Source organism: Motacilla alba, chromosome 1, assembly GCF_015832195.1.
Source record: "Motacilla alba alba isolate MOTALB_02 chromosome 1, Motacilla_alba_V1.0_pri, whole genome shotgun sequence".
NCBI lineage: Eukaryota > Metazoa > Chordata > Aves > Passeriformes > Motacillidae > Motacilla > Motacilla alba.
In genome coordinates, this window is record NC_052016.1 from 115,758,462 (window position 1) to 115,773,202 (window position 14,741).

Below are 14,741 nucleotides of genomic sequence, written 5' to 3' on the forward strand. Positions count from 1 at the left end.
AAGTGGTTATAAATTAAAAACTGAGATTAGGAAAACCAGTGTATTCAAACATTCACAATTTATAGATCTACACGACAGTAATAATAAGACAGGAGACTAAAGAGAACCACAAATTATTTCTAAGATAAGCAGACCAAAATTATATAAGATATCAATTTCTTTGGTGCAGGCAAATGGCTTGTAACTTTGGCTATTAACAACCTCTGACAAGCCAAATGACATAAGGGCCATTCAGAGGCATTTTAAAGGAGTTTTGAATGCAGCAAGAGATCCTGGTATTGATGGGAGAATTCTACAAAAGAGTATGACTGACATTCTACTTTTCCACACTCTTCAGAGGAACTGCTGTAATCACTAGGATATGCATGATAGAAACACTAATAAATGGATAAACACAAAAAAAAGAGTTTTGGTAAACTATCTTTATATAAGGCAAACGGCTATACAAAAAATATTTCCTCCACATCATGATTAGGTATAGAAAGTTCAGCTTCAAGCATATTTAAAAACACGAATCAAAACTTGAAAACTTTGCAAGGTTCCAAGAAATGTACACATTACACAAATTCTAATGAAGTAGCCATTCTCTGCACAGCAAAAATGTCACTCCAAACACACGTGTCGGGCAGGCGTTTAAAGGCCTGGCTCACCCACCAGTCGCTCTGACTCTGCGGACGGGCAGAGCGGGGATCGCGGGCGGCGCGGGCGGCGCGGGGACGCTGCGCTTCCGCGGCGCGGCGGCAGCTGGAGGTGGGCCAGCGGCCCGAGGAACAGCAACCGGCAGAGCGAAGTCATATATTCCCATCTAAAAGGAAAGGAAATACTGCGATCATTTTCCCAAAAACAATCATAGGTGCCTCCTGAACCACCTGAGTGGTTCGCTGCTTTGGCAGAATTATTTGCAATTTTGGATCTGCTCATGATAGCAACAGGATTTTCACTTACGGGAACTCAGAACCTGTTCTCTAAGCAGTGCCCAGGTATTTTTCCCCCATTAAGGAAAAGCTCTATGACCAAATGTATCAGGTTTATCAGCAGAGCTACAGACAAGGCTTCTGGTATGTCACAGTGCTGTATTCCTCTCCGGCCACCCTCATGAGTGAAAAAAGATGGGAGCCATGGCCCAAAATCAGAAGCTCATGTGAGCAAAGGGGAGGGAAATCAAAGCTACATCAGTTATGGAGGCCTTTCTCAAAGGCTGAAGAGCAAAGGTCAACCATTACAGTACACCCAGCATAAACAAAATGGGCCCTGAGATCAAAGGTGAAACGTGAATTAAAACTGAGAAACCTCGGGAAAAAATAAGTCTTAAAACCTTTGTCATGAAATGCCACTGAATTCTAGGAGTCTAAATTCCAGTGATTTTGATCCTAATTTTATCTGTGCTATCACAATCCCAAGTGGGGTTTCAAACTTAAGAAATTGATTGTTTTGTACAGGATCCTCTTTTTCTACAGACTGTGCATCAGAAAGGCCAAATTTATCTCAAAAAAGGAGCTTTCAAAGAGATATTTCTTGCCTATTGTTCTGTCTTTTCAAGGACGAACATACTAAGATAGTATGTTCTCCAGACAAAAGGCATGGATAACCTTAATAAAGCTAATGAAAAAAAACCCCAAAACTTCTGCACTAAAACCACTGTTAGAGTCCTTCAAATTCTGTTTTCACCTGAAGGCCACAGAAATCTTAGAAAGGAATTAAACCTATAAAATCCTCATGCAGCTTAGAAAAAGCAGTAAAACCAGCTATATAAAGAGGTTATGAATTGTTTAAAAGCTTTCAAAATCTGCAGAAAACAGTGCATCATTCTTCACTTTCACATCTGTGGTAGCAAGAAAAATATATAAATTATAGGAAAGAAAACCAAAAGTGTCCTAAGCCAGGGCATGAGGCACAAATCCATCTGTAACACCTACTGAGAAGCAAGCACACAGCACTGGGAGAGTGTGGAGCTCCAGCAGGGTCTGTGACACAGAATTACACTCTTCTGGAGAGTGAGGTGTGTGCTGAGCCTCGTGGAGTGTTTTGTCTTTTTGTGCTCAGCTCACAAGGAAAGTGTTGAATGAGGACAAGCTTTTGCAGCAAGATTACCACAGTCCCTTGTTTCACACTGATACTTCAAATCTAACAGTGATTAGCTTTTATAATATATAACTGGCTTTTCAAAATTGATATTTAATATTTTTAGTAACTGAAGCTCAAGATATGTCAAAAAGATTCAGTAAAAATCTCCTGCTTTGAATTATATACTTTTTTTACTTTTAGTATCTCAAGTCACCCACATAAAACACTTCATCAAGTTACATCTTCAAAATACATTCTTGTAAGAAAATTAATTTTGTTTAAGTTTGGTGAGATTAATACGTTTAGTCTATTATAGATTTCATGACAGCACAGGCTGTGCAAAGCAGTGTAGTCTAGCACAGCAACTGCTATTCATCAATGCTGCTATGTTTAGGCCAGACAGCAAAAAATGGAACCCCTTTTTCCCTCTCCCAAACCAGCAAATCAAAATCTGGTCTTCATCCCAACTAACAGGAAAATTTGGTTTTTTCTTACTATACAACAAAGGGTTATTTTCTAAGAACTGGCAAACATAAACAAATATGTGAAAGACTCAATTCACTACATGAAGATCGTGATCTTCACTGAAAACTTACTTTTGCTATGAAGTACAATGGTACAAATTCAAGGCCAACATAACTCACAGAAATGTATTTATATAATTGCTAACAAATCATAGATCTTTTCTTTTATTCATACATTAACTGCACATTATGTAAACTACAATACAAATGAAAAATCCTTTAAAAATTCTGTGTAAGTAGAAATCAGATTATAATACATACACATATAGCTGAAACAGAATTAAAAATTCATGTCAGTTATTAGGACTTCCCTTTGCAAGTAGAATCATTAGGTTTCTTCCTATAAATATTTAAAAAACTCTTTATGATTAATTTTTCATTTTTCAAACTCCATAATAGAAAATTCCCTCTTTTGCAAGATTAGATACTTTAAAAAGTAATTACAATAATTTAAAAAATAAATCCTTAGACTATTACTGGACTTATCATTGCTTTTTAGATAATTTATAAATACTTTACAGTTACTTATTTATAGAGATATTTTCCAGAAGCTGCATTTACTTCACACACTAGAGAACACAGGAAGGGCAGGAAGGAAGCAGCCGAGAGAGACTTCTTTCACAAACATTCCTGTTTGTTAATATCATTATAAAAAACATTTTTCCTGTCCTGATGTACATTGATTATGTATGTTGGTTGGAAAGGAGGAATCCTCTACAAAGTCAGAGTGTTAGAATCAAAATACTTCAAAAGCTTTAAAAAGACAGGAGCTTTTTGTTGTGTGTTCACATGGATGCCAGAAAAAGGATGCTGGTCAGCTGCCACCAGAAGTTAGCTCTTAAAATAAAAATCAAATTCTTGGAAACTTTTATTCAGATGGCATCTTAAAATACTTTCAATATTTTTTTCGCTAGAATTAATAAACAAATAGAAGCTGTTGGTCATAAAGAATCTGTTAGGTTACGAAATCTCTGCTACCAAAACTCATTTCACTTTATGACACAGGTTTGATACAAACAGTTTGGGAGCTCTGAGCTCAACACTGGGGAGCAAACACGGCTGAATGGCTTCCTGCCTTGGCCCTAAATACCTGGTGTAGGACAAGAAACAGAAGGGGGAAAAACCACCCCATCAAACATCACAAGCAAAAAAGTATTTTACATAAAATTCATGAATCAAAAATAAACTGAAGCACAGCTGTCAGGTGGCAATCTCAGAGTAGGAGAAAAGTATTGTTATTTTCAAAACACACTTTCAAAGCAGTTACTTCATCTCTATCTTTACTAAGTATTCCAAGACAATAGCATATCTTAGAAAGTATAAAATCTATTTCTCTAATTATTATTCTACTAGAGCATGTATTCTCAAGGTTAAATAAAAATTTTGCTAATTCAGAAATCACATAGTTTGTTTAGCACAAAGAATATGTGACATCTCTCTAAAATTAGTGTTTTCTTTCACAGTACAACTTCCCAGGAAATTGCACGTAAATCAATAAGCTAATTTATTACTTAAAATTACACTAAAACATCTGTAAAAGATAATAATACTCATCTATTTTTCATGTAATACCATGCAGGTTGCTCAAGTATCTTGAAGCATTTGTGAAAAGGCTGACCTTAAATTTTCTTAATTTGTACCTCTAATACACAAATTCAGCAGGCATACAAGGAGAGAAAATGCAATGTACATCAGAAAAAATCAGTTTGATTCAAACTTAAACCTAACTGCAAAGCCAAGGGTTTATGTCCTGCAATTGAATCCAACAGACACTCCCAGCCTTCCCACAAATTTAAACGAGCCTCTCCTTATGATATACTGAAATCTTCCATTCCCCCTGTTTTATATCACAGAAAAGCAGCTTCCACAATGAATAATGTAACTGCTGTTCAAAGCCATCATTCAAAGCACTGCAATAAAATTAAATCTTTCCTTTGTTTATGGTCAGAGATGAAGCAACTACAATACCCTGTAATGCCACAGCGGCAGATTTTCCATAGAATTCACTTCTTACACGACAAATCTGTTCTTTCATAAAAAAAGGGGAAAAAAGTCATTTAACAGGACAAAAAACCCCACCAAAACACCTGTCACCTCCCTACAACAAGCTTAAGCAATAAGCTCTGACAGGTGTAACTTGTTCTATTTATCTCAGTCAAAGGCACTCCAAGGATTCATTATTACCCAGCTGTGTATTTTGTCCTTTTTCCAAGATGCTAGAATTTGTTCTTTTCCAGCAGGTTAAAAAAAAAAAAAATTTAAAACCTCATTTTGAATCACTTCACTCCTGCAATTTGGTTTGCATGCTTTCCCCAGCAGACCCTGCAGGACCTCTGTGAGCAGGGGAGAAACACAGACAGACGGATAGATATGGATGGTACAGATACAGATTATAAAGATTATAAAGATACAGATGATATCAATACTGCTTTCATTGACAGCTCTGACTTCCACAGCCACCAAATACTAAGGGTAAACTCTCTGCAGTGAGGTGCAGAGCCCTGCCACCTCTAACACCTTCAAAGACACTGGAATAACAGCAAGGCACAGCCAAAGTGTCTGAGCAACATCCCAGCCTTATCTATAATGCATGGGCTCCATTTTCTCACTTGGAATACTGAAGGAACTGCCTGAACATTTTTTAAGGTTTATTTTTTAAGCATGCCAAGACACTTCATCTCTAGGAGCATCTTTTGATGTCCCATGTATTAATACATATTATATTTTAGCAAGAATTGTAGCAGCTCTCCAGAGTTCCTATATACATACTACATTTGCTGATCTGAAGGGTTTTCTAAGCAGAATTCAAGACTGCTTTCAAGACTAAATTACTTGCAACCTTACATTAATAATTCAGCTAGCTTTAATAAGTTTTTTTAAGTACATTAAAATAATTTCATGCTTTTTTATGTTTTTAGCAATGCTCCTGAATTATTTTTACTTTTCCTTAGCCCTAGTATCCACTTTGTTATAGAAAACAACAGTATGGGGGGGGGGGTTGTTGGTTTATAGGGTAATGTTGTCAGTAATGACTACAACAGCACGGAGTTCTAGTAAAACCAGAAGGCAGACAGAAAAGAATGTGACCTGATGATACAGAAGGTTTGTAGCAGCTGGGAGGTAAGCTGGGGAAGAGCATTTATCAAAAAACAGAGATGAGATCAGAAAGAGCTGTTGCAGTGCACAGAGGCAGGAAATAGCACTTGCAACTGTGAAACCTGAATAGGGGAAGCTCAACACACAGAGATGAGAGATTTGGGTTTGTTTTTTTTTCAAAACTGGAAAATCAGGAAAGAAATCTGGTGATAAAATGGGGACTAATGTTTTAAGAAACAGTAACTACTGAGAGTTTCTGATCACAGTAAGAGATGCTGGTACCTCAACCACTTTTTCAACAGAACTGTTTTTTTAATTAGTATTGTACATTACAGAGTTAAATGAAAGAAAAGCTACAGCATCCTGGGGCTACGTGTACTTCCAGATGCTGCCCATAGTCGTGCCACCCTGGGTAACTTCATCCAACATCAGTCAGGGCTCAGGGCCAGCTGTGACACGGCTGCAGCACTCAGAGGGGCTCACCTGTGGGCACCAGTGGGCTGGAAGCTGTCAGGGTCCTCAAGCATGTCTTGCCAGCAGTGAGCTGCTCCTGACAGGCAGGAACACACTGGCAACAAAAGGGCAGCACTGGCTGCAACCAGCACCAAAGGGAGACAGAAGGACTCTGAGCACACAAGGAGAAGGGAAACTCAAGTAAAAATATGTAATTAAAGCAACTTTTATTAGTTAGCTATGAGGGGACCCAAGAAATTTCCTTTTTGAAGTTTTTATTTCCTTATTTCTGAAGGAAGTTATTTCTGTTTGCCAAAAATTATTCTTAGGACATGAAAAACACTTAGACCCAGAGTTTGAAAAACGAAAAATAAAATCTGTACTCAATAAGGTGCAATGCAGCCCTTTCTGTTTGTTCTGTTTTTAGGGATTTTTTGGTTGGTTGGGGTTTTTTTTGGCAAGAACAATCATAAAACTGATCCCATCAAAGATAAAAATTGTTTTTCCAAATTTATACCACAATTAAAGCAGACTTCCAACTGGCATAACCTGATCTTCACTTAAGCCAATGTACACCAGTGCCACATGACAGTTGGACATGGCTCATCAATAATGAACAGCAACCCTGAACATCATTCTCAGGAGACAAGCTAAATAAACATAGAGAGGAAGCTACTATTTCAGCATTCTTCAGAAATATTAATTTACAGCAGTGTCAGTAGCAACACTTCCACTTTTATTTTATCCTGCAACTTGACAAGGAAAGGAAATAGTAATAGAGCTCAAATGTCACAATGGGAAACAGTTCTTCTCTTTTCCATTGCTTTCTTTTAGACCTTCTTTCCAAGTGGAATTGTCCCACTTCTTTCTAAACATGGCATCCCACATGGGAAAAGTGCGCAGCTGAAGTGTTATCAGCCCTGATCAGAATAATTATTTCACTTGCTTTATTAATATTATTTCTTTTGGTATGGTAAGTCTCTGCTCTTAATTCTTGTTCAGCTTGTGGCCTGCAATGCCACATACACAGATTATTCCAAGAGCTTTATCTATTCCTGTATTCCCATTACTGACCCTTCTTACTTATAGGAAAATGGCAGCTTTTTCCTCGACTGAGTTTCTCCTGCTTGATTTTAGGTCACTCATGATATTCTGTAGGTACCATTTTGCAAACAATTACATACTTTCCTGACACTTAAAACATGACAACTATTCATTTCCCCTTAATTCAAGGCCTGCCATACTACAGAAGGAATTTTTTTATAAATCCATTGATTCATTCTGTCAGGAAAAATTATTTCAGAGTAGAGTATGGGCTATAAACTCAATCTAATAGCTTCCATGTGTACACAGAAGAAAATCACAACGTTATCAGACACAGCCCGTAATATACAATTATTATTTGAATTATGCTTTGAACAAAGGAATTCTATTTTATACTGCTGGGAAGGCAGAAGTAGGAGGAGAGTGGTGGCAGAAAAAGAATACTCCTGACCCTTTCAAGATGCATAATATCTGTTATTCCTTTTTAAGGTAAAAGTGCAGATAATGCAATGGATTTATAAGCTGTAGAAGTGATCCCCAGCTGCTTGTTCTGAAGCTTGTTTATGATATCATACAGTAAGTTTTTGCAGTTCATTGTTCTCCAAATATGTGGAAACCCCAAACTCTCAATTTGCAAAGCATTCTTCTATGGGGTTGGATTTAAAATTCACTTGAGTACTCTCTATTGACAGTTACTGCCACTAAAATGCTAATTTTTGGGTATAAAAGTAACTTAAAGTCTCATATCTTCAATTTTTTTCCATTCAAAAAGCTCAACCAGAAAGCAACTTTTACAATCTTTATGACACATAAAAGTCAAGTACATTTGCATTTTCTTGGGTCATCTGGGAATTCAGGCTAGAACAGCTGCAAAATGAAGGTGGCTGCTGATTTGTTGAATAATTTCATGAATGTGTGGTATGATATCTCAGCGTCACTTTACCCCATTTTCAATCCATCGAGGAAGTGTGTTTTCTTTGTGTATGCAAACACCTAAGGTTATAAAAGAGGTTATTTAAAAACTTATTTTCTTAAGAAATGCATTACTAATTATAAAACTATTGCACAGACTAAAATGTTCATCTGAAGTCTCTATTCTCCCACCACAGAAATATCACAGGGCATGACTTTGATTAACTTAATCACCGCTGTTCCATAAACCTACCTTTGTTGGCGTCAAGCTCAAGAAGCACTGCAAAGACGACTTTTCCTTTAAGTAAACTGAATAGAGATAAGGCTTTGAACGAGAACGGTCAACTGCTGCCAAACAAAATTCAGAATCAAATTACAGATGTAACTGCATGAAATATCAACCTTATAATAGCTACAGTATTTCAAAGTGATTTCCAGTATCAAGAATCTACATATTTGCATGGTAAACATTTCTCACAAAGTTACAATGGAATATAGTATCTCTCAGAAAGATTCTGAAGGTAATTTTGGGCAGTATTAATCACCAGTAATTTTCATGGAAGTCATCCATTTGGGAAAACACAATATTTCAGACAAAAAAAAAAAACCTACACTGTCCTTTACCTTTGAATAAAAGTGTAAAAGTGTTAAGCTAAAATACTTAATTGCATAATAAACTAATACCACAGGGATAAAAATAGTTGGCTGAAACAGGTTTGGTTTGTTTTTTTGGTTTGGTTTTTTTGTTGTTTTTTTCTAATTACTTTTAGCCATAATCTACCTTTCCAATAAAGCCTGCTTCCTTTTTCAGACTTCCATGTTCAATTTTAAGGCACTGGCAGAATCACAGGTTTCCAGCAAAGGTAGCATTCCTCCAACATCAGTACCCATCATGGAACACCAGGTGTACTCATCCAGCATTCACCATCCGAGTACTGAATGTGACTGGACGTCACGTGAGTGGTTTCAAGCACAAACTCTGATCCAGACACCATGTGCAATGAGTCTGATCCCGTGCTGCCTGCTTGCCTGTTGCAAAGAGCCCTACAGTTCTTTTGGACGTTAATACTGACTAGGAGCCCTCAGCTTCCCTTCCCTTTTAAGGGCACCACATGGTCAGACAACCCCTCTAATTTTGGGAGATCATTTTTTTGCATCATCCACATAGGCATCATTCAACATAAAGATACAACTAAATTTTATAATACTGTCTTGCAAAAGAAAGTCCTAATTTCCTGAGTTTGCAGTTTGTTTGTAAGGCCTCTTTCCCTGCAAAATTCTCCTGTGAATAATGACAGTGGAAACATCCAAGGAGATGCCATGACTGAAGTAGGAAAGCCATGAGCAACAATGTGCAGGACAAGAATCTGCACTAGTTCTACCAAGCAAAAAAGAATTCAGTTCTACTCCTGCCCCAACAACTTCCTGAGCTGAGCATTCAAGCAGAACAGAGGCCCTGTCATTAACCAGACACCCTGGGCCTTTGGGAAAAAGAAAAGACCCTTGTACTGGTGATGAAATAATCAAAGGGTAAATATTGTCCAAAAAGTGGGTATGATTCCGTGAATAGGAAATTAATACAATTGTTTGGCTTTGTTTGTTTGGGTTTCTTAATGCTTTATTTTTACTGGTGAGAGGGTATTCATTTTTTTATTATACCTTACCAACTTTGGGGAGGAAAAATCGGGGGAAAAAAAAAGATGTACAGGCAACCTGACATTTCGCAAATATTTATTTTTTGTCAAATGTCATCTTATAGGCAAACCAAAATGTCTCCTCTTAATTTATATTAAGCAACACTTTTAAAATAAGTGCTTTAGGTTTTCTTATATCAGAAAATTTGACTACCAGAAATGGTCTGACAGATTTTCTCTCAGCATTATTCATTCTTATATTTAATGAAAATTCCACTATAGCAAAAGCAAATACCTGAATTATCTTCAGCATTCAATTTAAATTCCCTATATTCATTAAAATCAAACTCCACTCTGGTACAAGATTGTCCTTTGTTCTGCAGCAAAAATGGAATTGATTTTGTAGCACCAACACGAACACTTCCAAATTCAAATATTCCCTGTAAGTTTAAAGAAGAAAAATGGGTCAAAGCACTGTGAACTCAAGTTTATAACTGAACATAATATGAAAAAAATATAATTGGCAAGATTCACAATTTATAACACGATAATAGTGTTGGTTAACAACAGTCTCACATAACCCTTATCTTTAAAATCTTTCCAGAATACAAAATAGAAGAGTTTAGAATTTTATATCAAGTCCAGTTACACCATCAGAAAAGTTTTAATCATTCAGTAAACAGATCAGTGACTTACTTTTCCCTTTATTGCATTTTTTGCTATAACCACCTTAAGAAATACTCTGCCTTTTAACATACTTATTCAAAAACTAAAGCTGTCAGCTATCATTTAGTGCAACTGTTATATGTACATTTGGGTTTTAACATCTCTTCCTAAGTTCATCTCTTTGAACATTTTCTTGGGATGTTCGTTTAGGAAGAAATTAAAAATATGAAGTAGAGAGGAGCCACTTTGACATCAAGATAAATCAAAATACTTAAGCAATCTTACCAATTGCTACAATTTCTTCCCACTTACCAAATCAAAGCCTATTTCAGTGATCTCTGAATATCCACTGATCCTAAGCGTGAGTTCTGCTGCATTCCTCACTGCTACCTAAGTGTAAGGACAACACTGGGACTGTGAAAAAGGTCATTTTAATAGAACTATCTCACCAAATCTCTCATTATTACATGAAAAAAAGTTCAACACAAAAAAACCAACCCAACCCTACCCCACAGATCAGAGCAGACAGAGTCAGTATAAATTGCACTGAAAATATGAAAATAACTCTGCCTTTATAATATAATGCATTTTTGCAGAAATATGAAGAGATAAAGTCAATGCCTTCATTTTCTAGAACATATATATACAGATTCCAGTGACATGTGGCTTCAAATCATGCCTTTGTGGCAAACCACATCTGGGACAGATATAGTTAGATAGATACAGCTTTTAATTAAAAATCCAGAACAACCAAAAAAAAAAAAGAAAATAAGAAACATAAAAACCACAACACAAAGTTTTAAGAAAGACCAGTAACCAGTCTTCACCAATTGTGCAGACATAAATAATATCACAGGAGGTTGTGTTACTAGAAGGAGTATTTTTTTCCAACAGGAAAAATCTGTGTTCAGCAAGTGTGAGGATTGGAATGTGTATCACAACACACATTGCCTGACAGAGGTGCTGGTACAAGGTAGACACTATTGGTCTGGAGAATATTAAATCTGTTGTAAAAATGGAAAAAATAAATGAATACTAGATTTAACAAGCATAATATATGCAGCTCCAGAAGATGGTGAATCCAGGATCGGTCAGAAATAGTAGCAAAATTCAGGTCCTTGATAGCATCTTTTCCCAATCTCACTTATCTCAGGAACAAGGCATGCAGAAAACAAAATATGTTACATGTTTACTGCACATCTGCTGTCAAAGTAAATCTACTAGTAGAGCCATTCTGAGAAAACCATAAAAAGAAGCCAAGAAATTAAAAATATTTGAGTATCCCAAGCCTGCCTCCCTATAGATTACAAAAACTGCAGGCATGTCTACATTATCTCGTAAAGAACAACCACCCATTAATTCCAACAGCTTGTCAGTGGTATAATACAAATCAGCTCAAACTGAGAGGCTGCTTTGATACTTCTGAGCAGGACTGAGACAAAAAAACCCACAGAATAGGTTACAGCTGCAATGTAACCTGTGTTACATTACCTATGAACCTGTAATGATCTGCTGCAATAAAACCTTATTCTTAAAAAGCATTACAACAATGGAAATAAAATCCAAAAGATGCCTGAACATACACACATAAACACACAGCATAACACTCAAAAGCCAAAGTTCTTCCCATTTTGAAATACCTCCACTTTTTGATCAAAACTCAGCTGTGCCTTTGGAGTGAAAGACATTTTTAAATCAACAAAGCCTCCCACAGGTATCACTCCTTCAGCAGGTGTGATTTTCATTCCAGGCAGTGGGCTGGAGTCAAGAACCTTCACAAACACAAACAAGAAACATACTGGAAAAGGTGTTTGCGTTCATTTGTTTTGGTTGTTGTTGTTTTATTTATACCAATATATCTATCATAAAGCTTTTATAGCCTTACAAGGAGAACCTTCATAGCATATAATACTAACTTGGACAAAGAAGTTTGGGGGAAAATGCAAGCAAATAAAATTAAGTTACAGATTTCTAAATGTAACTGTCAGTTTCTACTATGAAATAATTCTCGCCACCAACTGGAAACTTGGAGTTCCGGGTTTTGGGTTGTTTTCACACTTTGATCTTAAGTTATAAAAATTAGTATCTGCTACCTAGCAAGTCTTCAAAATATTCTACAAAACATTTTTTTCAATGACAAATAAATTCACCACTTCTTTTTTTGGCATTCACAGTAAGATGGGACACAGAACCCAAATTCTGTATAGCTCAGTGATAATATTAGAAGTAAATACTCTGTTTACCCACAGTTAGAAAAGACAAAAAGGAATTTCTTCTCTGCTAATGCACTCCTAGCAGATAGCTTTTTAAAGTGTAGCTACACAAGTGAGAGTGATCAAGACCAACCAGCTCTGGCTTGGCTTAAGAGTAATTCTGGAGGCTAAAAAGGCTGGGTATGTTTGTTTTTGTTACTGGCTATGCTGACTTTAGTCTTTCATACTCAGCCTCCAACACTATGGTACTACTTGTTGTTCAATGCTTATCTGATAAAAGAGAAATCTGGTACAAATCAAAATGAATTAAACATGTTTCACAGTACTGTAATAATGCAGTAACAAAAACTCTGAGGATTTCAATGAAAATTATTTTCCTTCACTAAATGCAGCAATTATTCTGTGATCAGCAAAACTAATGAGGTTAGGTTTCCTATTAATTTGTGTACTACGTCTTTAGCCACTCTGGCATCCATCTTATCCCTTCTTCAATTCATTGCAGAGCCCCTCTTGCCCCTGGATGTTGGTTCAGCAAAGTCACCCCATGTGCTGTGACTGCTCTGGGTCCCTGCATGCGCTGTCTGGGCAGCAAGGGTAGGATGACCAGCCAGTTTGCTCTGTGTCTCAATGCAGAAAAACACCCAATAAATGCTTTTCCATAGGGTACCCAGAATGGAGCTCTACCCTCATCCCTGGCTCTCAGGAAACTGCCAGAATCATTTACACCATCACCACTTAGCTTGTCTTTTGTCCCATCTACCCATCAGTGCAAATTTGACAGAGGGACAGAATTTCTATCAATCTTGTTTCTCCAGAAAATGTCACAAAAACCTTAACAGGTGTACATTTAATAACTGAAAGCACAAACCATAATATGATCTGGTAAAATTAACTTCCCTTCTGCTCCCCAACCCCAACAAAAGTGTGCTAGAAACAATTTTCTCTTACTTGGAAGTATGCATGGTTGTGTCCTGTGTTTAGAATAGTGGCTGTCTTACAAGTAGTGAAACCAATTGGACTGTGAGCAAAGGATATACTTTGAACCACAGACTGAACTCTAGTAGTACCAAACTATTAAAAAAAAAAAAAAGAGACACATAAAACAAGCAAAATCTATAACATATTCCTAGGTACAAATAAATAATTCAGCCTAATTTTTTTATCACATAATGAGCTAATATACTTGTGCAAATACATAACTTGGAAGTTCAAATAGTAAAACACAGCTTAAGTGTGAGAAAAGATTTACTCAATGTGCTAAACTTTTCTAGATTCAAATTGAACAGACTCAACCCTACAGATATTTCTGGACTAATTTCAAGACCAAGAAAAATATTTTAATTTAACAGCACAAACTTCATTAACTCCAAATGTGTGATCAGGACAAGATATTTCAGAGATATTAACAGCAGTAGAATTGCAAATATTCTAATTTACACACATCCTGGTTTACACATGGCAAACTTCCAAGACTTCAAAGGAAGAGGAAGAAAAGAAAAACAGCTACTAGGGGAAAAAACCCAAAACCAAAAACAGGCTCATCAAAAGAAAGGGATAAGTTTTCTTGGCTCCCCGTAGAATTTCTAGAGCATGTAGCCAGTAGAATAGAGTGAAAAAAAACCAAAAAACCTCTTTCTTCTTCATATCCCCTGGTATGCAACGTAAGACAACAAATAACTAACCAAAGCTGAATGTCACTGTTTAGAAGACTATCCAGAACATTGCTTCTCAAATACCATGTTCAAATAACAGCACAAAATTAAATTAGGCATCTGTTGTTTCCTTGAAACTCTGAAACATACCTTCCCATGCACACCTGGATTTTTATTCCTTTAATAAATTATATATATATATATATATATATAAAATAACCTGTTGTATCACCTCTTATCATTTGTTTAGTCAAACTAGGCAAGCACAATAAATAGCCCATAATATATAAGGACCAGTAAGCTGTGATCCCAAAGGTAGAATATCATCAAAAGCAAGGAAAACGTAAATTGTCTTTGCCTTGCCTTCTCCATCATGTCTATGGAGCATACTCTTTAGTTAAACATGTTAAGTAAAAGCTGTATGAAATTAAAATATTCTAATAGGAACAGATTATAATAGAAATATTTTAAGGTATTACTTGT

General features: G+C 36.3%; 1 protein-coding gene across 1 annotated transcript in view; it reads right to left on the reverse strand.

The window, feature by feature from the left end:
* The window catches only part of CFAP47 (cilia and flagella associated protein 47), a 258,402-nt gene that overhangs the window by 224,438 nt on the left and 19,223 nt on the right, over positions 1 to 14,741 (reverse strand). Inside the window, exons 17-22 of the mRNA XM_038154900.1 lie at positions 13,555 to 13,677; positions 12,034 to 12,165; positions 10,706 to 10,783; positions 10,023 to 10,167; positions 8,347 to 8,441; positions 655 to 805 (exon numbers count right to left, since the gene is read on the reverse strand). Coding sequence (XP_038010828.1) covers positions 655 to 805; positions 8,347 to 8,441; positions 10,023 to 10,167; positions 10,706 to 10,783; positions 12,034 to 12,165; positions 13,555 to 13,677 — 724 coding nt within the window. The remainder of the gene's footprint in view (positions 1 to 654; positions 806 to 8,346; positions 8,442 to 10,022; positions 10,168 to 10,705; positions 10,784 to 12,033; positions 12,166 to 13,554; positions 13,678 to 14,741) is intronic.